The sequence below is a fragment of the Suricata suricatta genome, chromosome 10, assembly GCF_006229205.1.
Source record: "Suricata suricatta isolate VVHF042 chromosome 10, meerkat_22Aug2017_6uvM2_HiC, whole genome shotgun sequence".
NCBI lineage: Eukaryota > Metazoa > Chordata > Mammalia > Carnivora > Herpestidae > Suricata > Suricata suricatta.
The window spans coordinates 122,235,245-122,261,953 of record NC_043709.1 but is presented as its reverse complement, the minus strand read 5'-3'; the positions used below and the strand labels follow the sequence as shown (position 1 = coordinate 122,261,953).

At 48.5% G+C, this 26,709-nt stretch overlaps 1 protein-coding gene across 15 annotated transcripts in view; it reads right to left on the bottom strand.

Annotated features, from left to right (window-relative positions):
* KIAA1217 (KIAA1217 ortholog) overlaps positions 1-26,709 on the bottom strand; it is a 426,188-nt gene that overhangs the window by 3,053 nt on the left and 396,426 nt on the right. For 10 of the 15 annotated variants that reach the window (XM_029953664.1, XM_029953665.1, XM_029953660.1 and 7 more), the window contains 10 exons: positions 25,633-25,808; positions 20,326-20,456; positions 19,638-19,785; positions 17,447-17,894; positions 14,383-14,566; positions 10,137-10,300; positions 9,265-9,426; positions 5,516-5,635; positions 1,732-1,809; positions 22-1,620 (listed from right to left, as the gene is read on the bottom strand). In XM_029953664.1, coding sequence (XP_029809524.1) covers positions 22-1,620; positions 1,732-1,809; positions 5,516-5,635; positions 9,265-9,426; positions 10,137-10,300; positions 14,383-14,566; positions 17,447-17,894; positions 19,638-19,785; positions 20,326-20,456; positions 25,633-25,808 — 3,210 coding nt within the window. The remainder of the gene's footprint in view (positions 1-21; positions 1,621-1,731; positions 1,810-5,515; positions 5,636-9,264; positions 9,427-10,136; positions 10,301-14,382; positions 14,567-17,446; positions 17,895-19,637; positions 19,786-20,325; positions 20,457-25,632; positions 25,809-26,709) is intronic. The other 5 variants (XM_029953658.1, XM_029953662.1, XM_029953669.1 and 2 more) reach the window with 3 other exon arrangements.

Below are 26,709 nucleotides of genomic sequence, written 5' to 3'. Positions count from 1 at the left end.
TTTTCCATCAGGCCAAGATACCTTACGTGAAGCTGAAGGTACGGACGAGGGGGGCTCTAGGGCACTGGGGGCTTCATCCAGAACTAGCGGGGAGCGGGGAGAGGCCTCTTGGGCTACGTGGGGTGAGCTTGCAACAGAATCTCTGTTGGGAGAGCAGGACGCGTCCACCAGGGCTTTTGGACTCATTTCACTGATTGTGGTTTCAAGCTGTTTGATGGTCTGCTCCAGGCTGTCCAGCGTCCTGTAGGTATTTTTTCGGATTTCATCAGTTCTGGAACACATCAGAGACGTATTCTCTGGACTGGGCGGCTCTGGTCTCCGGAGCATACTCTTGGGGGCGTCTTCAGGTTGGGACCTCGTGATTTCAAATCGCTTGGCTTCCTTGTGCTGCTTCAGGGCTCCGTCCTCCTCCTCCTCCTCGTACACAACCACCTGCAGCGTCTTCTTCCCGGTCTTGGTGCCTGTGCGGATTGCCTGGGTGAGAGCAGCCAGTTGCTTCTTAGGGAATTTGAATTTAAACTTTTTCTTCGGGCTTTCAAACTGGTCGTCAGTCATGTCACCCTTGCCTTCTGCACTTGGGGAATCTGCCTGGCTCAACTTGCTCAGCTCATTCTTGCTCATTTCCTGTCCTCGTGGTTCGGCCTCTGGTGAAAGGCGGTGTGGCTGTAATTTACCGTCAGCCTGCCACCCCGACCCAGCGCTGCTGGACGCAACCTTCTCATGGAACTTGTGGGAAGTGTTATTCTGGAGTGCAGGGTCTCCGTTTTCCTCCTCTTCCTCCTCCTCTATCTTTTCCTCTCTCATCATCCTCTCTAATTCCTCATCGCATTCCTCAAATATGGTTGAAAGTCTCTTATATGCAGACCGGATGTCCATGGGCTCGTCAAAAATGATGATGACTGGCTTCTTGTCCAGGCACACGACTGGCTCTTCGTTTTCACCTCCTTCCCGTCGGGACGCTGTGTCTTTTTTGGCGTCAATGTTAACCGTCTGTACATCTTCCCCCTGTTTGTTCACTATGTCACGGACCTCCCCGCTGGAGAGCACCTGGACGGCGGTTTTGGTGATCATGAAGGCGATGTTGTCGGCGGTTACGTTTTCTTCAGTTGGAGAACTTGGCGTTGACTCTCCATCCTCACTGGGGTTCACGCAAGCATGCCGGGCCCCCTTGGGTCTTAGAACAACCTGGCTGAACTGTGTCATGTGAACCTCTTGGTCTTGAGTTCTGACATCACCCATGCTCAATTCAGCTGACCTAGTGGGAGAGGCAAGGTCGCACCTATCCATGTTTTCCTGCCTTTCTAGTCTCAACTCCTTTGTCTTCCCATAATTCATCTTCTGATTCTCAGTGTCAGATACAGGGAACTGCGGTCCTGAGCTCCAGGGTCCTTTGTTTATTTCAGCTAATGAACAAAGGCCAGAGTAACTGGGATTGACGTTGGACACATTTTTCTGGGTATAGTTTCTACTGTCTCTAAACAAAAGTTTGTTAGATATGGAACTTTCCTTCTTTGGGATGTCTGTTTTATACTCTGATGTTCTTGCTGCATCAGAAAGACTATTCTCCATTGCTATTTCCCACTTAGGATGGTCAAGAGGTGTGAGAGCCCCTGCAGGAACCTGAGAGGGAAGCGGAGGAGGGAAACCACACACATTAATCAGAACGGGATCCACGAGAGGGGGTAATGAATCTGCAAGGTATCAATCGGAACACAGATTTGCTAAACTCACCTTTGGGGATTCCATTTGGGGGCCGTTTTCATATTCGACGTCAGATTTCCGGACGTCTTCGTGGAAAAATTCCAAATTCTGGTAGAACAGCGTAGGACACGTTACTGCACAAAACCACATCCCCCCTCCCAAAGTGGACTATAACTAAATCATTCTTTTAATCACACTTCCAACACCTGCGGGCCAAGCACATGTGCCACACACCAGTCCACAGCCTAGATAGCTCCGCCTTGGCTTGCTTTGTCCTCCGACTTCCAAGCATGCCCCATGTTTGCACACGACGAAAATCTCAAGGAGCAAAATATTTTAGGGATTTGCAAGGTCTGTGAGGGAGCAGTTAAGAGAATAAAGAGACCAACTCTGTATCAACATGTTCTCTCTCCAGCATCTGACTGGGAGCTTAGCAGACTCGAAAACGGGTAGTGTGGCGTGGGAGAAAGCACGGCATCGCAGCAGGCAGAAGAGTTTTGATTCTAATCCATATCTGCCCCTTAGCCGTGTTACCTTCACTTTTCTGGGCCTCCAGGAACTAGACCTGGAGTTTTCACACCCTTTCCAGCCAGTTAATTCAATACTAGCTCTGCTGCTTTTCTGGAACTTGTCCTGTAAGGACTCTGCCTTCTTTGGGTGTAGTACTTGGAGATGAAACAAAAACATCATTTTTCCCTGGTCAAATGACAGACTGACAATGTACTCGCAGTTTGCACTTGGACTTGGCCAAGTCAAGGGTCACAATAACACAGTAACACTTCAGGCCCTAGTATATCCTGAGTCAGGGTACCACTACTAATACCCAAGGCGGTTAAATCCAAATTCAGAATGATAATGCTGGCAAAATGTCCTCTAAGCACCTCCAAGGCAGATACTGGAGACTGCAGTGGTGACTTTGACATTGTAAGTCAGCTTCTAGTCTCTATATTCTCAAATACGGAGCGAAGGTCCATTTCTGAGGCTGTGGCCAAGATCCAGGACGGAAGGACCCAGCTTCACCGGGAAGCGCGGCCTCTCCAGGCATGTGGGTACCGGCTCCCCCGGGCTTTGCCCCGACACTAGCACTAGCGGCGCCCTGTCCCTTCCAAGGCACTGCTGCCCCTTCTTTTTGCTGCCAAAGCCCAAAAAGAAGAGGCGGTTCTAGGGGGATGGGACACACTCCCAAGAAGGCTGTTTGGTTAGAGCAATGACAACATGACAAAGCACAATGACTAGGCCCCGCCAAAGTCACCCCAGAGCAACCCCACCGCCCTGTTACAAATGGAGACGATGTCCATACACATTCAAGGGATAACACACACACGCAACAGAGTCAGTATTAATCACACGGAAACATCGTACGAGGCGTATTGGCCACTGAACACCTCCTGGGCACCCTCCCCTCCTCCGGGTAAGGCCCCCAAATGAGTGCAACAATTCAGCCCGTGTGGACGAACAACATGATGTCTTTTCTGGGATTTTAAATTTGGATTATTAACTCACACATCCAATACAAGGTTTTAAGGAGTAAGTGAGGTTTCAGACTAAGGTCTCAACCCCAAACATGGAATTAGCATTGCATGCTAGGACTTGAGTGAGAATTTATCCCTGAATTGGAGAAGGAATTGATGTGTATCTAGACATGGCATGTGAGCAGCTGACATGCTTCTGGCCCAGAGCCTGGGGTCGGCGCTGGCATCTGAGTGGCCAGGGCCCATGCCATACTCACTGCAAAGTATTTCAAATGTCACCCAGAGACATACACATTTTAAAACAGATGTGGTAGCAGGAACACTCTGATGAAAGCCACTAAGATAAAGATGTCAAGGGTAGGTTTCATGTGACCTGTTACTTTTGTCACTGGGCTAGAGAAAAGAATGAAGGCATCACAGCAAGTGCATTAACTTTATCCAGGGTAGCTTGGTCACAACTGTCATGTAATCTCACAATGGTATCCTAGAGGTTATCTTAGAGGGTCGAGACTCTGCATAAAAGGTAGTTAAGCCTCTTAATGTCTGTCTATAGGTCCTGAGACTTGGATTGTTCAGACAACTGGGGGGCAGGCTCAAAATGCATGTGCCAATCTACCCAAACCAGAGACACCATTATAGAAAAACTGCAGCCAAGTGAAGCACGAGGCTAGTGGTTAAGGAGACAATTTTAAAGAAATACTTGATTTATAGAAGAGTAGACGAATAGCCCAGGAGGAAGTTAATAATGACAAAAATGTGGGGGAGAAGTCTGATACTCATGGCTATTATGAGGCCAATCTACTGAATAGAATTATCTAATATAAACACTTCTGTCCTGGAAGGCTCTCACTATGGCCTTGCTTATGATCTGATGGACTCCTGACTAAGATGAATAAAATCAAGAGGCTTTGGCTTTCTAATGGCAGGGCAAGAAATCTCCTGCAACTTTTTAGCCGATTAGCAAAATTCTATGAGACAATGGTTGTCTCTAGAGAGATCTTCAATAAGTTCCCAGTGGTTTAGACAGAACCGGGCACACTGGCCTGGGTATGCCACGTGCCTCAGGATATGCTAGGACCTTTCGTGAGCTGGCTTTACTAAGGCCCCGTCGGGCAATCCCACAGACCTAGAGAGTAATATATTTCAAACAGGATGCCATGGGTTCAATTCAAATTAACGGGACATTCTCTTCATGAAAAAGATTTGTCAACAATGACCTCATAACCTCCCCTAGAGTACACAGACCCCCCATGCCTTGGCCTGTAACAGTTTTATATGTCAGTTACGAGGCCGACGTGGTTTGCAGGAGGCCTCAGTGAGGGCTGTGAGGCACGGAGGGGGAGGCTGGCCTCCTCAGCAGGGCCTCACGGCATCGCTTGAAGGATTATGTTAGAACAGCCCTCTGTTCCTCTCTCTCTCTCACTCAGCCTTCTTTTACGGGGACTGAGGTACCCACCTGGAGGAGCTACTAGGCTATACCACGGCTGATTTGCTTTTTTAGGGGAATCTAGAACCTTCCATCTCTGAAATAGAAGTTCCTGGTGAAAAATGCTAGGACTTGAGTTGGTCATGATAAGCTTTTAATCCTGAACTTTAGACAGAGGCCTCATTCAGATAAGATGGCTTTATATCCAAGACCCATGAAAGCTCTAGACCCAACCGTGTTGATGTTCACAGATTCAGGCTAATGTCCCTTCCCTAAAGGACTTATGTAACAACACTGAACTCCGTTTCACAGAGCCTGGACATCCGTCCTGAAGCCATGAGGAGGCCACGAGGCGCATCAGCACTGAGCCTGTACTGAACTTACTGTCTTGCAAAGTATAGTTTGAGAATTTGTCCTACTTCACGCAAATTCTGTCTGGCATCCTTGAACGTGTGTGCGAATCCATGTGCGTCACGTCCACGAGGATACACCTGTGGATGGCGGGCAGCGAGCTCTGCCCTGGGTTTTCTTCCTACACTCTAAAGTCTGCATTTCCTTCTAACACAGTCACTTTGCATCTAGAAGACGTGTTAAAAATTAGGAAAAGTGCTATGTACTTGATTGTGGTTTTCATGTTTTCTCTAGAGTTATAGAAAATCACGTGAGGGGAAGAGGATGCCTAAGTTCTGCACAGATTTTCGGGCGCTGCACACAAGAACACAGCACTCATTGGAAACCCGTGCCGTGTATCTCTGATTAAACCTAAAGCTGTGTCTCCATTAGTTTAAAAAAAAACAAAACAGGTGAGAGAAAAAAAGAGAGGGAGCAGAAGGACAAACGCAGGAGTGGTGTTAGTGTCAGAGCAAGGAAAGAAGGACCACTGGACCGTGTGGCAAATGTGTGACTGCCACGTTACCTTCTTCTCCTTGGGTGGGCCTGTGGCCCCCGGCCTAGTGTCTTTAACGTGACTGTCAGCCCGGGACTGCTCAGCGTGACTGTTTGAATTTACATCCATAAAGGAACACTTCTGGAATGCCTAAGGGATTAAAATACTGAGGTTAACAGGGATCCTAGTGCAGCGAGGCAGATGGAGGGACAGGGAGGGCGACCAGGGCTGTGGAGACCCCAGGTGAGCACTGCCAGCAGCTCCCAGCAGGGACAGGGAGGTGGCGCCATGGAAACTGGTGTCGTGTTTGGCCTCAGACCAGCAAAGCTGAGCTCTGAGCCAGAGGCAAGGCCTTCCTTACCGTCAGCCACAGCGCGACAAGTGGACAGAACCCTTGACATGAATGCCCTTTGTGGGGGCGCCTGGATGCCGTGGTCAGTTAAGCCACGGACTCTTGATTTCTGCTCGGGTCGTGATCTCACAGCTTGTGGGACTGAGCCCCGCACTGGAGCCTGCTTGGGATCCTCTCTCCTTCCCCCTCTCGCTGCCCCTCCCCTGCTTGCACTCTGGCTCTCTCTCAAAATAAACAAACATTTAAAGGATATATATATATATATATATATATATATATATATATATATATATATATATAAAAGAATGCCCTTTTTTCCTATATGGAGGGAACCTGATTTATATACCTCATAGGGCTTCTTGCTCCGACGTTTTAAAAAAGTTGAATATGTGAATTAATTTAAAAAAGAAGCTATCTTTCTTTCTTCTGGGTAATCTTTTTTCAACTTCTTTATTGAGGTCATAGAAAAAAGGGCACAAGATACCGCAAATTTTACACCTTAAAATCAAAGTCATCCTTCGGAATTCACTGTATACAAGTGACACCGGGACAGGAATAGCCACACTCTCAGGGCTTCTGAGGGGCATTTAGATTGGTAGTAGCATGGGGGGCGCCGAGGTGGCTCAGTCTGTTAAGCGTCCAACTCTTCATTTTGGCTCATGATCTGATGCTCTGTGCGTTCGAGCCCCATGCTGGGCTATGCGCTGAGGGAGTAGAGCCTGCTCGGGATTCTCCCTCCCTCTCTCTCTCTGCCCTCCCCTGCTTGCACTGCTTTCTGTCTCAAAATACATATTAAAAAAGAGAATAAAGTAGTAACCTAGCAGCAGGCACTCCCATGCTCCAAGGTGTTTTGAGGGCATTTAGAATAAAGTGATGCTCTTAGGTGCCCTTGGGGTTCTGAGTGGCCTCCGTTTTGCGTGAGCCTCCAGACCTGCCCTTGAAAACTGTCAGTTTTCGCGCTGGGAGCCCACGCCACTTTGGGTGAGCACCAGGGGAGGGAGGCCAGTTCTCGGACCAACGGGAAGCACAGGCGGTGTCCATGGGGCAGAGAGGGAGTGACAAGACCATCAGGAAAGCAGGAACGATGAAGAACCCCAGGACCCAAGCATCTGGAAATCAGTGGTCCTCAACTCAACTCAAGTCACCTAGCTAAAAAGTTTTGTGTTACCCAGGCCTCACACAGAGAATAATTAATTCATAATTAATTCACAGGCCTGTTGTTGGTTTTTTTTTTAAATGCCCCCAAATAATTCAAATGTGCAACTAGGATTAAAGACCAGTTATTTAGAGGAAAAATCCCAAATAACTGCCTCAGTGTTTTCTTAATGTCAAGTATGGTCCTGTGGAAACCACTCTGTGGGCAGGGAGGATAACCCAGGCCTGCGCCGAGTTGACGGTTTCAGCACGGGCCCTAAAACACGACAGGAGCCACTGCCTTGGGCCTTCCCTGGTCTGCTCTTCTGTTGCTCTGCTGGCCCCTCTTCCTGGAGCCAGTCTGCTGGCTCCCTCCTTGTGGTTTCTCAGATGCCCCCGTCCCAGCTGGCCCTGAAGATGCCCACTGAGGCCACTCGCCGTCTCCGCTGGGCTGTCTGACACTGCATTTTGGAGCTTCTGGTTTCTTCTGACGTCTGGTAACACATAGCAGGAAACTTCTTCCACGGTCACACTCGGGAGGTGGCATCTGCCCTGTCTTGCCTCGGGGGCATCTAAGTCCATAGCCCACGAACGTGGCTGACCTTCTGATGCAGCAGGTGTGGTCGCCACCCCAGAAGGAGGGCTCCGGCTTTGGTTAAGTTAGGCTTAGAGCACTTGAATCACTAGTATTACCTACCCACCAATGACACAACAAGAAACCAAATATCCCAGGCTTTGAAAACTTTCAAAGACAGCATCAGAGATATTTGGACCTCAGTGGAGGGAAGTATCTTCAAGCCATGAGCTCTAAGCAGCTGCAACAAATGAATGCCTTCTCTTTGGGGGCTTGTGCAGGATTATTCACGAGCCTAAAAGTTTCTGCTTCTTGGAATAGGATCGACTGTTCCCCTCGCACAGATGTACAATTACCTAGTGCTCTCTCATCCATTTGAAGCAAACTGGGTCATGATCAATTTAAACCACGCTTTGGGGGCAAATGCTACAAAGAATGGTCCCAGCCAGATCCGCCCACACATCTCAGGAGGGGTACCGGTCTCCCAACAACAAGCAGCCCTGTCATGCCAGTGTCATCAGTCAGAGGGTCCTCACTGGATCGCCGAGTGACAGACGCCTGAACCCTTTCAACCTTTTTATGCATCGCTAACCATATAAATCTACAGTTCCTATAAGTGGCACTCTTTAAGCGTTCTAGAAACCTGTCAATGATCTGAGTGGTGGAGGGGATGTCCTGGGCCAGTCTGGGAGAGGCTCAGAAGGGCTCACCCCTGTGACAAATCAACCAGCAGCCCTGTGAATCCAAACAGCCCAATTCTGGCCGTCACTGCCACAGAGAGCAGAGCTGGACAGCTGTGGTAGAAATGACATGGCTTGAAAGGTCTCCCGTTACACGTGAAGAATGCGGACCTGTGGCGTGAGCACAAAGCCACCAGGACGCTGGAGGAGATGCAGCATGTTCTGGAGCCCATAGTGGTGTGAGCTGACCATCTGCTCTGACCATCCAGAAGCGGGGACGGCAGGGAGTCCGACAATATGTATGGGTCAGAATGAAATATCCTGTGAACAGACTTTGGTCTGGGAATTGTTCATGGCTCTGGTGAAAAGGCAGATTCATATCCATGATTTGAATGTGGGGTAAACTTTGAGTATAGTTTCTGCACCCTATCCTTAATCCTATGAATGGACTGTATCAACTAGTTAAAAAATAAAAATCTAAAACTAATAAATAATCATTTCTCCAACAGGCCAAACAAAATGGGAAACAGAATCGTTCCGTGTTTCAGAGTGTCTGAAAAGCTGATGCAGACACCAAATGGGAACCTGGTGTGGAGGGCAGAAGACCTACAGGCAGCCATTCTAAGTATTAAAACCAAAGGAGGGGACCCACGTGAAGGAGGTCTTAATCAGTCCTTAGGAAGACAAGACAATGGCTGATATTTCTGATTCCTGTCTTAATTGCTTTTGAAATGAATGCACTATTAAAAGCAAGGAAGTAAATCGTCTTGGTGAGAGCTAGGAAAACTTGCAATTGATTTCCTGTATAAACTTCCTGAGCTGTTTTGGAAACAGTCATTCCTTACACACGTCACAAAGTACCCCGAGAGCCTAGGAGAGCGCCATCTTGGAGAACTGGTGGCCAAGGCCAGACGATGCTGCTTGTGGGGCCTGGGTCCAAAGGCTCCTTGGCGGCCCTCTCATGAGTCTGTGAGAGACACAGCCAGAGCATCCTGGAGAGGGCGGCAAGGAGCCACAATCAGTTACCTCATCCACATACCTGGAGTTCTGCCATTATTTTGTCTCCTTCTTCTTCTTCCTCCTCATCCTTTGAGGAGGTAGTGACTGGCGGTGGGGATGGAGTCCAGGCGGAAGTCGGCTCCTCTGTAGGACATTTAGTGGCTCTAGCCTGGGGGCTTGGTCCAGCCTCTTCACTGCTTGTCTGTGGAAGAATCAAATCACAGATACTGGCTTAACGCCTCCAGGCGCTGGCATAAAGAGGCACAGGTTACAAGAACACACGTTCCCTTACTGTTGGGCGCATCAGCTTCCTACTTCTGCAAACTGAGTCGAAAGACTGAATATCCCCACGCATGTAGTTTGGGTGTTTGTACAAGCTGCCACTTGGTGAAAGGGTTGCATGTTTTTAATAAAATTGTAACAACTCACCACGTTGTGCCTTTAAGAAAGGCCTGCCCGTACTACACCTCCTTGGAAATTGTGTTTTACACTGAACACAGAAGACCAAACTTGCCAAGTTAAGTGGAAGCCTAAGCCCATTGAACGTCTTTCTGTCCAGACTCTCACAGCTGTTAGCTAATCTCACTTAGCTTTGTAAGATGGACTTCCTTTTGCGTCCCCTTCTCCCCCTCCACTTTCAGTCTTATGATGCCTTGCTGGAGAAGCAGCTTGTGAGTCACATTTCACATTGTTGCAGCTAAAAGTCAAGTAAGGATAAAGCTGTTGGCGCTGGGTCCACTCCAGTAACAATGGCTGACATTTTCCCATCTGTAGGGCTTCCTGTCATTTAGTTTAATCAGTTCTCCCCTCTGCCTTCCTACTTTCTGTGTTCTGCATGAGAATAGAGGGAACCTTGTCTAAGGGGATCGTTTGAACTCAGAGACCAGTTCACTAGAGTTGAACCCATCAGACCTTAGTGGTGGTGTTCTCCTTCCTGCTGGTGTAGACCACATCACCGGACCTCGTGGTAGTGAGCCCGGATCCTGGCAGGTAGCTCCGCCGTGGTGGTGGGGGAGGAGGAGGAGGGGACTTACCCCCCAGCTTGTCCAAGTCTTGTTCTGAGCTTGGAGAGTCTTCTGGAAAACAGTGTGTCATTGCCAAATAACTTCTTTACAAGATAACTTCCAGAACAGTGTAGTTCTATAAACTTGATGCAATCTGACTTAAACGTCTCTCTTTTCCCTCCACAGTGCCAGGATGAAAGACACAGACGCTGTAGCCTGAATGACTTAAGATCCCAGAAAGACCCTGCACAAGTGAATTAACTTCTCTCTGCCTCAGCTGTGTCATCTGTTAAATGGGTATCATAGTAACCCTCTCCACTGGGGTGCTGTGAGGATTAAACACCTTAATGCACACGAAGCATTTAGAACAATGCTTAGTGGCTTATTATAAATGCAATGCAAGTATAAGCTATCCTTATTAAAAAAATGTGTGTATATATACACACATATTTTAATATATTAACATATCTTGGTATATATTTTAATATTTAATATATATTTAATATATTAATGCACACATACATTATTAAAATATGTGTGTATATATATGTGTGTGTATATTTTAATAATGCATGTGTGCATTATTATATATGTGTGCATTATTTTATATATATATATATGGGCTTCATGCCCCATGTGGAGCTCAATATAGGGCTTGAACTCAGGGCCCTGAGACCAAGATCTGAACTGAGATTCAGAGTCAGATGCTCAGGGCGCCTGGGTGGCTCAGTCGGTTAAGCATTCAACTGTGGTTCGTGTCATGATCGCGTGGTTTGTAAGTTCGAGCCCCACATCAGGCTCTCTGCTGTCAGTGCAGAGCCTGCTTCAGATCCTCTGCCTCCCTCTCTCTCTGCCCCTCCCCTGCTCACTTTCTCATTCTCTTAAAAATAAACTTAAAAAAAAAAAGAGTCAGATGCTGAACCGACTGAGCCATCCGGGCGCCCCAAGAGATACCATTAAATGACACTGCGGCTATTACTTGGAGAGATGAAGTATTAGAGCTTAAAGACAAAGCCCGAGCCTCTGCGTAGCCTCCGAAGGAAGGACACGAGAGACAGGGCTGCAGAAGGAGTTGGTGCAGGGGTGTTGAATAGAATCTGGCTGATGAAGGGCCAGAAGGGAAATGCGAGGCAGACGGAACAGAAAACAAAGTCAGGGACAAGGTGGAGTTTTGCTCCTGGGTATGTGGCTGGAAAGGGTTCTTTGCTAACAAAAGGGGGCACAGAAATGCAGGAGTAGAAGTTAGAGTTGACACCAAAAGTTAGGAAATATATCTGCTGAGCTTTCTCCAGAAAAATGTCCAGAAAAGGCACTTAATAGAATACAAACAAACAGCCTCAATTCTGCCCTTTATCATCATTCCTCACCGCTGCCTTTTATCAGCCCTGAGCCCAAGCACATACTAATGGGGCAGAACCAGAAACCTGGGGTTGCAGCTTCCAACTCTCTCTCTCTCTCTCTCTCAGGACAAGGCGTGGCCTCCCAGGAGGTTTCTGAGCAATGCAGTCAGAGTTGAGGGACGTGAGAAGTCCGTAGTAAGAGTGTGGGTGATCATCAGGGTGAAATGCCAGTGACTACGTATGGTGGGCAGTCCTAGTCTCCCACGGAAGTGCTCGGTGACAAGGCTCCGGCAGCAGCAGGCCACCTGGCTGGCTCCTAGGCCAGCAGCCTGGCGGGGGACGGCCTCGTCAGCTTGGTGTGCCCCGCAGGGACTGGCACAGGATGATGGGCCCTGGAAGCGGGCCCAGGTCCTCCCTCCTGTGTAATGACCAAGACTGTCGCTTGGCTTAGCTTTGGTCGGGCTCCGTTGAGCTGTCCTCTCTACCAGGCTTTGCCCTTGGTCTGCTCAGCCCAGTGTTAGAAAGAATTCTACCAAGTCTGTTGGGCAAGGAGCCCCCATGCTTGACCTCTGATCTGGTTCTTAATTCCTCTCTCTGGACATCCAAACCCTTGGCCTGACTTTTAGCAAGACCTTCCCTCCCTTGGATATGTTGCAGTCAGAGCTGGGTTCAATTTCTCTCCCCCACTGCTGTGAACTTGAATGAAGTCTTCTTTGCTCTTTTTAAGAAAGATCTCTGTGAATGATTTTTCTTTAACACTGAATGTGGCTACCATTTCTAAAATTTTCCACTGATGTTTTAGGAGTTACTATCCATTCCATTTTCTCATATAAGAAGAAATACAAATGGCTTTTAAAAACCGTAAGCATAGACTTTTAGCTCATTAGTAAACAAAAATAAATAAAAGCAATAACATCCACGCCAAATAAGTAAAAATGATAGAAACCAACGTTTGCAGGTAATGGACTGTACCCTTATGCATTTCTGGTAGCCTGTATATTAGTAGACTTTCTGAGAAGAAATCAGGCTAGTGTCACACACACACACACAAAAATCCCCAGCTATCTCCGTTGGTGGAACATGTGACTCTTGATCTCAAGGTTGTGAGTTCAAGTCCCATGCTGGGTGTAGAGTTTACTCTAAAATAAGATAAAACAGGGCGCCTGGGTGGCTCAGGTGGTTAAGCGTCTGACTTTGGCTCAGGTCATGATCTCACGGTGTGTGGGTTCAAGCCCCGTGCTGGGCTCTAAGCTAGCTCTCAGGCCTGCTGCAGCCTGCTTCAGATTCTATGTCTCCCTCTCTCTCTGCCCCTTACCTACTCCTGCTGTTTCTCTCTGTCTCAATAATAAATAAACATAAAATAAAATAACAGTTTGAGTAAAAAAATACTTTGGGGAGTAATTTTCAAAAAATACTTTATGAAAATTATTTATTTTTAAATGTTTACTTTTGAGAGAGAGGGAGACAGAGTACAAGCAGAGGAGAGGTAGAGAGAGAGAGAGAGGGAGACGCAGAATCTGAAGCAGGCTCCAGGCTCTGAGTCGTCAGCACAGAGCCCGATGCAGGGGCTTGAGCTCATGACCTGCAAGATCATGACCTGAGCCGAAGACAGACGTTAACCAATTGAGCCACCCAGGAGCCCCACTTTGTGCAAGTTTTTTTAATCTGAAGAAATAAAAAGCCCAAATGTGGTAAGGTAACACAATGTAGTGTTATTATTTTTGTTGTACAATCACGAGAAGGAACAATTAGAATTATAATTTATAGCTATTTTTTAGGACTTACTTGTGATTATGAAACATCAAAGGATCATCTGACAAAAGTAATAATGAGGAGAGCTGAAGTTGGCTAGATAGAAATGGAATGGTGTGGATGCTTACCCACGAGGAATTCCTCTCAGGGACTCCGGGAGAAAAGCCACCTTTGTGTGACCAAGGCTGCCCCTCCCGGGCCCCTCCCTTCTCAGGTACTTGCTGCCTGACCCTTCTGGGTCCCTAAACAGGCCTCGCACACTGGCAGGTGGGGAAAGGAGGTGAAAAACTTAGCACAGGCTGATGGGGACAGCTTCCGCGAGTGGAATTGTAGCGCAGCTTTGGGGAAGAATGTGAGACAGGCGTGCAGCGGTTACAAACTGTACCCACGTCCATGTTCCCGGACACGCAAGTCAGGACGGCGGTTCCTTTTCAAATGACTCTTAGTTACTGGAGGAGGCGTCGCTGAATGTGGCTCGGAGACACCGGGCTGCTGGTAGAATGGTGTCTCTGTACCCAACTTTAAGACCAGAGTAAGGCAGGATGCTTGTTGGTTGGAGATTTAGGAGACTAAGTTTTCTAACGGTTATTTTATGTTCTTAGGGACACACTGATGCTTAACTTCCACAGTTTAGTTAGTTCAATATATAATCTAATAATTTTGATTTAAAAAAATGCAATTTCGCCTTATGATCTAATGTCCCCTCGGGAGCTCATAAAGGCTGGCGTTTTCTTCCCGCAGCGTATGAAAGGCTCTTACTTTAAATGCGGCCCTCTTAGTCTCCCAGCTGGCGCTGGGAAGTGTCATAAATTCACAGGAAGTGTGGAAGCCGGGAATCTAAATTTTACCTTACTGGGCACTGTTCTAGGATCCTAATGTCGAACGTCGTTTCCAGCCTATGGTTATAGTTAAGAGGCAGTAGTGAGAATCTGGTGATACCTGAGGATTTGCTCCCATTTTATACGATTCTTAAGTGAGAGACGGGCCCTGCTGGCCAGCCGAGCCTATGCGGACAGCACGGCCCCAGGACGGCCGGCCCGCACGGCCGTGTGAGCGCCTCACCTGACGGTTCCAGCTTGTCTGCCGGACCATCGCCCTTTGGTTGTGGGCCCAAGGCTGGCGGAATCTCCAGGTTTGGAATGGACTTCATGATGTTGGCCTGGGCTTCTTCCAGTAGCTTCTCGAACTCTTTCCCATTATAGTGGTCCAGGTTTTGCCTTTTCTCTTCCCATTTCCTCTCTGCTTTCTGAAGGAAAAGAGCAAGTGAAGAAAGTTTAAAAACCAGAGGGAACGCTAATTAGAGACTTCATGTCGGGGTAGCGGAGAGCGTAACACAGGTTAAATGTGGATAAAATAAGGCTCCGGTTTCCGCCCCGAGGGACACTTCTGCGCATCAGACAATCCTGTCCCTGTGCTCACTGCCATGTTGGCCTTGGTGACCTTCGCTCACAGACGCAAGCTCAGAAACGTGAATGCATTCGTTACATTATTACTGAGCTCCTACTGCTGCTTTCCACTAAGACTGATAAAACAGACACAGGGATGTGCTTTCTAAAGTATGTATCCCATCACCGAGCTTTCGTTCCCCAAACTAAGTTTCACTGTGGAGGAGATGTGCAAACAGAAGCTAAACCCAAAACACTCACCAGGGACAAAGAATCCTACATCACAGTTCTACGTCTCAGAATTGCTATGTGGCCCCTGGGTCAAATTTTCTGACATGTAAATTTTTTTTTTCTGTTTTTTTGTTTATTTTTGAGAGACAGAGAGAGACAGCATGAGCAGGGGAGGGTCAGAGAGAGGGAGACACAGAATCTGAAACAGGCTCCAGGCTCTGAGCTAGCTGTCAGCACAGAGCCCAACGCGAGGCTCGAACCCACGAACCGTGAGATCATGACCCGAGCCAAAGCTGGATGCTTAACCGACTGAGCCACCCAGGCTCCCTGGAAACTTTCTGACATGTAAAATGGGGATTATTTGGATACTGTCTAAGTTCCATCAAGTTCTCCCAATAAGGAGAAATGCAAGAAACGCATTTTGAAATACTTGTACATTTTTAAAAATATTTTTTATGTCTTTTATTTATTTTTGAGAGACAGAGCAGGGGAGGGTCAGAGAGAGAGGGAGACACAGAATCCGAAGCAGGCTCCAGGCTCTGAGCTAGCTGTCAGCACAGAGCCCAACGCGGGGCTCGAACCCACGAACTGTGAGATCATGATCTGAGCCGAAGCTGGATGCTTAACCGACTGAGCCACCCAGGTGCCCCAAAATACTTGTACATTTTTTAAAGGGACATTTTCCCGTGATTTTGAGGTGGCACAGGTACCGTTCCGGGAGGACAGAGGGCAAACGGCACTAGAATTACTAGCACCCCACGGCGTAAGAACTGGAAAAGACTGAGGAGATCATGTCATCAACACATTTCACACGTGAGAATGCCGAGGCCCAGCGAGGCCAAGGATGTGCCCAAGATTCACGCTGCATAAACACGAACCTCCACCGCCTGCCGCCCCCCACCATCTTTAGTTTTTCTTCCTGGCCTTTGTTACTGGCTGGCATCCACTGGCTCTCGGCCTACAAGCAGGTCTGTTTCCTGAAGGCACCACCTTTGTCCCTTCTGTTTGCTGCCAGCCTCCGAGCCTCTGGGGGCTGGCGTGCCAGGCTCAGGGATATGGGCTGTGACGGAAGCTCACCTTGTCCAGCAGCAGCAGAGTGGGCAGTGAGGCCCAGTCCTCCGGGGCACAAATCATCGTCAGGCAATTACACCTCACCCCTCTTGTGAGGTGTGTTTTGTAAATGACTGGCTTGGAGGAGAGGCACAGCTGCTGACTCCGGAGCAGCGGCAGAAGCTACCTAGGCTCCAGAGGCCTGGCTGCCCTGACCGTGGCCTTGGCAATGTGAGGAGGTTATTTTTTTGTGTGAAATCTGAACTACTCACTGCTAACATGCAAGAGAGGCAGGCATGGTTAGGGCCAGGTTCCGGGATTCTGATGCTAGGGAGATGTGTGTGATACTCAGGCGCAGATACTGGCTCTTAACAGAAAGAATCTTTACAATCATGGTGTGTTTTGGGGCGCCTGGGTGGCTCTGTTGGTTGGGTGTCTTGACATCGGCTCAAGTCATGATCTCGTGGTTTGCGGGTTTGAGCCCCACATTGGGTTCTGTGCTGACAGCTCAGAGCCTGAAACCTGCTTTGGATTCTGTGTCTCCCTCTCTCTGCCCCTCCCCCACTCATGCTCTGTCTCTCTCAAAAATAAACATTTAAAAAAAATTATTTAAAAAAATGGTGTGTGACTTTAAGACCTAGTTTTCTCTTTCCACTCTGATGGCCTCTGCCTTTCATCCTGGGACTAATTACTTCCCATCCAGCAGCCTTAATTTCAGACCTACCACCTTCATCGATTCTGTACCTTATTCCAGAGCAATTTTCTGAAGAGGCTAATTTTTTACCACTGCTCTGAGCTGCCACACTTTTCAGATACCCAGTCCGTGATCTTGAGGCATCTTGAACTGGGTTGCGAGCTCCCACATGTCCAGTCCCGGCCTGGTTCACCAGCCCCGTCTCCTCTATCGTGTTTGCACGAAACAGGTTTGCTTGTGGCTCCCTTCGCTCCAGCAGCCCCTCTGTGCTAGCGAGCTCTCGCCCCCTGCCCTCTTACCCAGATTCTACCGATGTTTCCAGGCCAGGAGCAAACCCTCCGCAGGCCCGCATTCCCCCGTGACGTGCCTGAGCAGGGAGGGCGGACTCCCAAGCTCACTGCTGTCTTGCGGAAGCTTGAAATCGGCGACAGTGGGAGAAGACACTACAGAAACTGGCAAATTCTATGAATCAGGGCTCCCCCCGCCCCTCAGAGAACTGGTGGGTGCATGCTTCCCAGCACACCCTGGCTTCCCCTCCCCACAGGGCTGGGTGTCTCACTCTTCCCTGAAGTTCAGTGACCTTTCTCTTCATCTGGCCATCGAAACCCACTTACAGTTCTAAACATCCATCTTGGAGATAAGTACATACATGTGATGGAACTGGATCTTTGATGCACACACGTACTCTCTTTACACCAGATCTTTGAGGGAGCGGAGCAGGTGTTATTCATTTCTAGGGTTACAAGAAACGGACGCAGGCGCCTACCTCAATGGACACGGCCCTGCTCTTGGCGCCCGCGCTGTGCAGCTCCTCAATGAGCAGGCTCTGCATGGCAGAGCCGTTCACGGGCGTGTGTGGGGACTGCGGAGCCGGTGCCGACTGCAGGGCTGAGGGCGCCTCCTGCGTGGTGGCCGAAGGGCCGGCGGGGTGAGGGCCAGAGCCCCCCGGCAAGTGCTGGGCGGGGTTGAGCAGGGCGCCGGAGAGCTGGGAGGGCTGGATGACCACTGGGGAGCTCTGCGCATGGTGAACGGTCAAGGGCACCACCTCGGACTTCATGTCGCTGGGCACTCCTGCGCCGTGCGGGGGCTGGCCTGAGGGGTGGGGGGCCTCCTCCTGGCTCTTCAGGACCTCCGCGGCCGTGGCCTTTTCCATGGCGACGTACTGGGCGGCCTGGGCTGCATCTGTACCTTTCAAGAGTCCATCGGTGACATGTCTGGGAGAAACCACGCACAGCAGCATTAACTCTTAGAAGTAACTTACATTTTATTCATCTGGCAAACTCGAATGCAATGTGGTCTCAAAGCCCAAGACGCTGCAAAATTAAGACATCTGAAAACCCAGAGTAGCAGCTTGGGGTTGAGGGTTTCCATGGCAACTGCCTAATGCCCTCCAATTGCCTTCCAGCTGTCTCTGGTGGCTGCTGCTCAGTCCTTCCCTCGCTGTGCCCAGCCAGGCCCGGGTCCGGCACTGTCAGCGTGGGGGCGGCCAGGAGCGAACAGAGGATTCTAACATTAACCCCTCCACCCAGTCCCGGCTGGACAGCCCTCAGAGATGCGCAGTTCTAACCCCGAAAGCTTCCTGAGGCCTCCATGCTCTCCAAGGCTTTCACTGCCAAACATCTTGGGAGGGAAGTTCAAACAGTGGACCCTTGAACAACATGGGGGTTGGGGTGCTGACCCCTCCCCCAGAGTTGAAAATCCACATAGAATTCTTGCTTCTCTAGAACCTAACTACCACTGACCACAAGCCTTACTTATATCATAAACAGTCGATTAACATACACTTTGTATGCTATAACTGGATTTTTACAATAATGCAAGCTAGAGAAAGGAAAATGTTATTGGGACGCTCAAGAGAAAATACACTTACAGCACTATCCTGTATTTATATAAAAAATAATCCTCATATAAGCGGACCCATGCAGTTCAAACCCGAGTCGTTGCAGAGTCAACTGTATTATAATTCCTTGTTCTTGCTCCTCCTGTCGCTTGATCAGGCTTCCTTCCCCACCTGGACTCGACCACACCCTCTGTAAGGTCAGTGGTGACCACAAATCTAACAGCTGGGTCAGTCCTCATCCTTCTCTGATTGTGGGGGGCACCTGAAGCTATCTGTCCATTTCCACCCTTGGCGCAGTGGAAAGAACATGGCTCTGGGGTCAGACAGACCTGTGTCTGCATATCATCAGTTCTGGCACGTTCTAGCTCTAGGATGCTGGGAACTTTACCTTTTTGAGCCTCAGGTGTTTTTCTATAGAATGGAAAGAGGATGAGAATGAGGAGGGTGGGATGAGACTGCCTTCCAGTGCCTTCCTGGGGGCTGTTGTTATGATCAACGTAGTGTAGCCAGACACATGGTGCTTGACCTACAATCTTTAATCTGTCCCTTACTTTCTTATTAAAATGTCCTACTTTTGATTTGAAAAAAGACATTGCATTCAATGACTCTCCTCTGCTACTTGTTTCTTTTGCTGCTTACCTACCCTGTTCCTTCAACCCCCAAGGGTCCCCAAGGATCTGTTACCCTCTTTCCCTCTCATGCCACCATGCCCTCTCTTCTACTGTCACTGGTCATCTCCATGAAGGCGACTTCCAGTTCTAAATGTTTCCTCCCTCCTGCCTTCTCTCTCTCCAGGTAGGCAGGGCCGCGCCTCTCACCGGTCTATTGAACTTCAGTGTGCATTTCTTCTTCTAAGGGAAGTCATCTGTGCTCTGGAAGTGAAGGAGGCTAATTTGGACCCATTTTTTAATTTTAAAATGTTATTACAAAGGACCACCTTCAAATGATTTTTTTTAAATAAACATTTACAATGTTTCTAACGTTCAGCTCTAGGATGTGCCTGCAGCCAGCCAGTGCTGAAGGATCGGGCCCTCAAGTCCTACTGCAACGGAGCGTCAGAGGTGGGAGGGAGCTGCTGGCCGTTCTCCCGTGCCCCCACCCTGGGGGGGCCGGTTACCTCCGCAGCACGGTCAGGGTGTCGGTCATGCTCCGTACTCTCTGCAGGAGGCTGTCCAGTCGGTGGGGCTCCTCCTTCAGAAACCGCACAGCCTCGACTTCGATGCGCAAGATGGCTCGCATCTTGTTTTGTAAGGTGGGAAATTCTCCTGCGGGCCAAGAGCCGAGGGTGAGTTGTAGGAGAACAGGCAGAACAAGCCCACATCCCGCGCGCGCACTGGCCAGAGTGGGGGGCCTGGGGTTCACCGGCCAGAGCATTCCGCACGCATCTCCACGAGGCAGACGCCTGTCCGCAGAGCCGGGTTCCAAGTGACCTCGGTCAAGGGCAGAGATCCTCTGCACCTCATTTCCGGTCTGTTTATTTGGGATAACGTCAACTGTCCCTGGGGGTATTTTAAATGAATTTGGCACAGGTGCCCTGGCACACGGGGAAGAAACTGCCCTTGGTATCATTTGGTCTTAAATCGCATGGCACCCACTAAAATAGAAGCTCCAAGAGAAGAGGGACATTTGCCCATTTTGTTCATCGACGCATCGCAAGTGCCTAGAACAGGGCCTGGCCCACAGGGTGTCCGATGAAAACGTGCACGCGCACATGCACGAATGAAGGACTCCGTCACCGTGGGACAGAATTTTAAATACCCCCGGAGACACGCTTCCGCCTTCTCCCTTCGAGGAGGAGGGCTCACCTTTCAGGGTGGCTACGGCTTCTCCCACCTGTCGCAGGAGGAAAGCCCCATCTTCCACGTCTTTTAGAGTGACCACTCGGGCAGCCGATGTAGTGTCCTTCTTCAAGTCTTCCACAAAGTCTTCCAGCTCGCTGTGGGTGGGGGGAGGGGGCAAGCAGACCAGTAGGTGGGAGTGAACACCGATGCCCTCAAACAGGACGGCTGCACCAGCAGAGAGCTCATCCCGGCCTCCCCGGGCCTTCCGCTAAGATGGCGCCAGCATCTCGCGAGAGTAGCTTGGCGAGGCTTAAATGCTCCGCACAGGTGTAGGGCGTGTGGAGGAAGTTTTCCCAGGGCCTGTTCCCGGGGACAGCCAGGTGGACCAGAGGGGAGATGGTGGCTGGCTGACAAAGGACCCGTCCTCTATCTGCAGTGGTGCTGATGCCGACTAAGGGAGGGGAGTGTGCACTTTGTAACGTGACGGGGGGGGGGCGGGGGGAGCGCACGCCGTAGTGGGCTAAAGGAGGGGACCCGATTGGCTTATATGAGCCTTCTCAACCTGGAACTTGATATCTTGGGCTGGATAATTCTTTCTTGCAGGTGCCTGCCCTCTGCATTGTAGGGTGCTCTGCAGCACCCCTGCCCTCTAAGAACTAGATCTAGCATCACCCTCCCCTTCAGCATGTGACAAACAAGGATGTCTCCAGACAGTGGTAAGTGTCCCCGGGGGAAGGGAGGGGAGGAGGAGAGGGAGCAAACTTGGCCCTGATCGAGAACCTCTGGTTTATACTGATGGCCTCATCAATAAGGATTGACTTTCCTCTCTAAGCTCCAAAGAGGAAAAATGATCACAGATCTGATTTCTGGTGTGTGTGTGTGTGTGTGTGAGAGAGAGAGAGAGAGAGAGAGAGAGAGAGAGAGAGAGGGGGATGTATGTGTGTGTGTGTGAGAGAGAGGGAGAGAAAGACACAGGTGCATGCTGATGCGCGCATGCATGCGTACACAAACATACACACGTACACACACACGTACTGCTAGTTCCAAGAGAACTACATTGAGGTCTTCTGCTTCAAAATGCAAAACAATCAGCCAAACAAACCAACAACATCCTGTCTCCTGGGCACATTAATAACCCATCTTGAACACATGTTTTTATCATTCAGTTTGCTTGTAAATCTGACAACAGAAAACCTCTCTTAGAAAAGTGGAGGGAAAGAACGTTGAGGGATGAAGCACCACTAGGGGGCAGTAGGCGAACAGCAGTCACCTGCTGGAGCAGTGCTGGTGGCAGGCAGGGAACAGGGAAAGAAGACAGCGTATCTGCAAAAGGATGGCCCGCCAAGACCCTTCCCCCAGGTGGGGGCGCACATGGGGGTTATGGATGGCACGGCCATTGCAGGACGGATTCGGACAAGATGCCATGTGTGTTTAACAAGGACCAATGGGACAAACAAGAAGGAGATGGAGTTTTTGGTGACATCATTCATTCTGTTATGGAAAATGGACCCAAATTGCCTGTGATCCCTTCAGACGAAGTGATGCAACTTCAGAACCCAAAGGGAAAGCCCCATCTGCTCCGTGTCCACATTTGCAAACTATGGAAAGGTACCCGGTGTTATGTGAGCCCGCCCACAGGAAACTTTCTACAGCTAACCACACCCCGCACCCCGGAGGAGACGACGTATGCCATCCTGCCTAGGAGCTCTGAATATGGTAACTATGTATGCAAAAGTTATTTTCAAACTGAAATATTTCAGGGTGTAGACTGGACACACTGTCCAGTCCTTCCAAGTTCTGAGGGAAGAGCTAAGACCCAAATGTTATCACAGTTCCATTTACAACCCACAAGCCTGCCAGGTTGCAATGAATACTCCTAGGAGCTATCATCTGATCCGAAGTCAGTCTGCCTAAAATTCTATTTAAATCTCTTCTACATAGTGTGCCTCTTGGATTTCATAACTTTGCACACAGGAGACCCGTAAATGTCACAGCTTTTCCTGTGTTGATCAAGGAACATACACAAAAGTGTACTGGTATTATTGTATACAACAATGTCATTTCTGTTCATATGTTTACGCTATCTATGGCAAAGCAGTCACATACAATTTATTAATTCAAAAGGTAACAGAGATGATGGAGCTAAAATGAATGCTGAGAACAAACTTTCAACATTATGTAATCAATCTGACGTTTGAGACATGAGCTCTGCTCAGAGGAAAGCCAGATTTTCACAGATCCTGTAGTTTTGCTGTAAATTCGTTCTATTTGTGTCAGTTGCTTTCCATACTACTTTAGTTAAAAAGAGGCATTAATTGGCTGAAATATATTTCATCCTCCTGTTATCAGAAGCCCAATTAATTATTTCCAAGTAGAAACCCACCAAAGAGGAATGATCTTGACTCTACTTCTCTTCATAGTTCTAGATTCAAATTTCACTTCTCTCCCATCTTAATGGCTCACCAGCAACTTATTCCAATATAATGCCCAAGAGAACTTATTTTCCAGTGTGTGTGTGTGTGTGTGTGTGTGAGGGGGGGGTGAAGGGCAAGAGAGGGGAGAGAAGGAGAGGAGATATTGTTTTCCTGATGTTCCTGAGTTGAAATTTCCAGCTGCTTTTGTAACTGTCCATTTTCATTTTATTTCTCTTCCCATTCCTGTTTCTATTCCTTGATTAAGGCCTTACTGATATTTTTTTAAAAAGTGTATTTATTTATCTTGAGAGACAGTGAGAGTGCATGCATGCAAGGGAGGGAGGGCCGGAGAAAAATAGAAAGAGAAAGAGAGAGAGAGAGAGAGAGAGAGAGAGAGAGAGAGAGAGAGAGAGAGAGAGAATCCTAAGCAGGCTCCAGGCTGTCAGCACACAGCCCAACGTGGGGCTCAATCCCACAAACCTTGATATCATGATCTGAGCCTAAATCAAGACTCAGATGCTTAACTGACGAAGCTACCCTTGTGCTCCAGGCCCTACTGACTTCTGACTGGAGTGTTCTAGCTGCTTCCAATATGATTTCCCTGACACTGATGTTCCCCTCTGTCAGTCCTATGCACGATCACCAGAGGAACCTTTCTGACACACAGCTCTGACTTTGCTGCATCCTTGATAAAAAAACTTCAGTGTCCTCCTCACCAGGCTGGAAGGGACTGTCAAATGGGAAGACGTGTCAGAATGTCCCCTGTAGCTTTGTACAATGCACATTCTGATGCTCCAGCCAGAGAAGTTCTGCATCTGGGGTTGGACCCAGGAGCGTTCATGAAAAGCCAGGAATCCAGGTTGCTGTCACATGACCCTCTGATCTCGGTAAGCACAGGCTCCGAAGACATGGACTGGCATGCGGGGTGCAAGTGTGTTCTAAGATGTGGGCAGGCATCATGCAAATGGGAATGGCATTACCCAGATGCGAGATATGATCTAGGACCCTTACATGATCTCTGGCCAAAGCGCACAGCCCCCAATTCTCCAAGGACACCTTGCACCTTCCCAGTCCCAAGACCTGCTGGTTCACAGGGTTCCTCTGCCTGGGAACCCCCCACCCCCTGCCCAGCTTCCGCTGATGGAACCCTACCTGTCCTCCAGGCCATCCTGGTTCAGTGTAACAAACCATCTGTGAGACCCCACTAAACACCCAGCACTGCCCTGGGTCTGGGGGGCACATGACAATTTATTTCAGGTTGTCTTCTTGATCCCTGGGACCAGAAGCAATCTCTCCTTCACGTAGGTTCACCTGGTGCCAGTGAAGCACCTGTTCTGAGCTACACACATACTCATGTTCTGCTTTGCCAGGCTCAAATTCCTCACATCCCCTAGCACATCTCCACATGTGGCCAGCCCAGAGAGAAAGGACTCTCCTGATACGAGCCCATGCCCCTTTCTGGCTCACTCCCGTGCTGGGCTGCTGGTCTAGGGGTAGTATTGAAATTAATGAAGCTTTCTCTAGGGCAGACGCAAGACTTAGCTGACTGATAAACACACATTTTAAAAGAAGAAGGAAATTTACTTTTGCATCATTTACTTCGAAAACAAAATATTCTTAAAAGGCTCTCTATTTTTAAAGCAGTTTTCAAAAAGAATCTTTTAACACCTAGATGTAGACAACTGGGCTGTGACAAAACGTTTCAGACAAATAATAGTCTTATCACCTCATGGTGGGTGAGTCATGGTCTACAAATGCATGAACTGCGTAAAATTTAAGACGCGATTTTGAGATGTTGGTGAACGGTGGTCAAATTCCATTTTGGGGGGAAAATGAGAACTCTAATTGATTTCCTGCCCCCTCTGGACTGCTACTGAGAGGGACATTCTGATTTTAATTAGACACGCCGGGTCGGCATCTGAGGTGATACAGGCTCAAATATCAAATATGTGATAGAAAACAACACTTTCCATCATGGAAACTTCTGGTCCTTCTGCCCGTGAGAAGAATTAACTTGAAGGTTGCTTCTTTCTAGTCCCAATTTGGGAGATATAAGAAGAGAATTGCCAATGCTAGGAGAACCCAGAAAACTTACTGTTCATTATGTAGAAGGTGAAATCATTCTATGATAAATCTTCATTGCATAACAAAACATATATTACCATAAAAGATGTGCCTGCCCCCGTGACTGGGGGGTAATAAAACTGCTCATTTCAATAGTGGGGCTTGATAGATGCTTTCAATAAGAAGCTCGCAGAAGATTGATAAGATTCAAGGAGGCATCGTTCATTCCGGGATCAGACATACTGTACCTTTAAATTCTTCCTCTGTGCTTTTAACTACAGTTGAATAATAGGAAGATAATTTTAACACTGTTATTTTGGCTATTAGTTTTCATTTATTGAGATTAAATGCAGACTTCCCATTTATCATTGGGTTCTGCCATTTGCTTCCTCTCATTTTATGTGTTGCTAAGCCCTACGAAGGAGCACCGGGCTCCGGCATTTACCGAGCGTAGTTGAACTTCCAAGGGTCTGGATGGAGGGGCGCTATGTGTCTAAGGACACCTAGGACCAGGTGAACTCTGACTTGTCCACAGTAGGTGCTCAATAAAGAAAGAGGGAGGGGCGCCTGGGTGGCTCCAAAGGTTAAGCGTCCGACTCTTGGTTTCGGCTCAGGTCATGATCTCACGGATTTTGAGTTTGAGTTCCTCGTGGGGCTCAACGCTGTTGGTGCAGAGCCTGCTTGGGATTCTCTCTGCTCCTCCCCTGCTCTCTCCTCTCTTTCTCTCAAAATAAATAAAGGAACTTTTAAAAAAATTTAAGAAAGTAGAGAGGGAGAGAGCACCATCTAGGAAGGGGCTCCTCATTGGCAAGGACAGCGTCCTTTCTGGGTCACTCAGGTGATGGGCACTCACCACAGCTTTCTGACGATCTTCTCCTCTTCGTGCAGGTATTTTTGTCTCTCTTGCTCCACCAGGACGCGCTGTCGCTGCACGGGGTCCTCCAGCCTCTTCATGGTTTCAATCACTTTGCCGCTGATTTCTAGCTCAGCCTTCTTCATCATCGCCCTCAGCAGCTCCTGGTTCTGCAGCTGTTGAACAAAAGAAATCAACTTCAATTGGTGCCGCCTGACTGACATCGCGGGGCCTGCCTGCCTGACAGTCTTCAGGAGCGGGTTTGGGTAAACAGCCCTGCAGCTGAATATTTATTTCAGTGAGAAAGGGAAGGAAGCAGAGATTGTATATTCTATTGCTACTTCAACCGACATCTGAGGTTTACTGCCAACCGACAACCAGACTTTCATGTCTGTCTGCAAAAAAATAGATGTGCAGCATGGACAACAGGCGAAAACTCTCATTGACAGGTTTTTATAGGGAGCAGCTGAGAGCACTAACTTTGGAGCCAAGCACTTTTATTTAATTCTGGTTTTGTAGATCTGTAGATGTGCCTGGGAATCATTCGCAAACCCCAAACTGAAACACGGAACTGAGTGTGTGGTGCTGCCCAGCCCACCCTCCTTCCTTGAACTCATGCGACCTTGGAAACATCACTTTCTCTTTTTCTGCATAAGACATCAGCTGCAAGAGTGGAATGTTTAGGAATGTGGCTTCTCTGTAAAGTTAGGAGAAGTAGTCTCTGCACCAAAATCTTCCTTTCTGCCTCCTGCAGAAGGTGCCCCAAAATACCCTTATTCCTTGGCCTTTTAGATCTCAAAGGCTTTTTTTTTTTTTTAATTTTGACTGCCTTCACCCATTTCTCCCACACCACTCCTCTGGAAACCACCAATCTGTTCTCTGTATCTATGAGGCTTTTTTTGTCTTTTAATTCCACACATAAGAGAGATTATATGGTATTTGTCTTTCTCTGACTCATTTCACTTAGCATTATGCCCTCAAGATCTATCCATTTTGTCACAAAGGGCAAGATTTCATTCTTTTCTATGGCTGAGTAATATTCCATTGTATATATGCACCTAATTTTATTTTTATTGA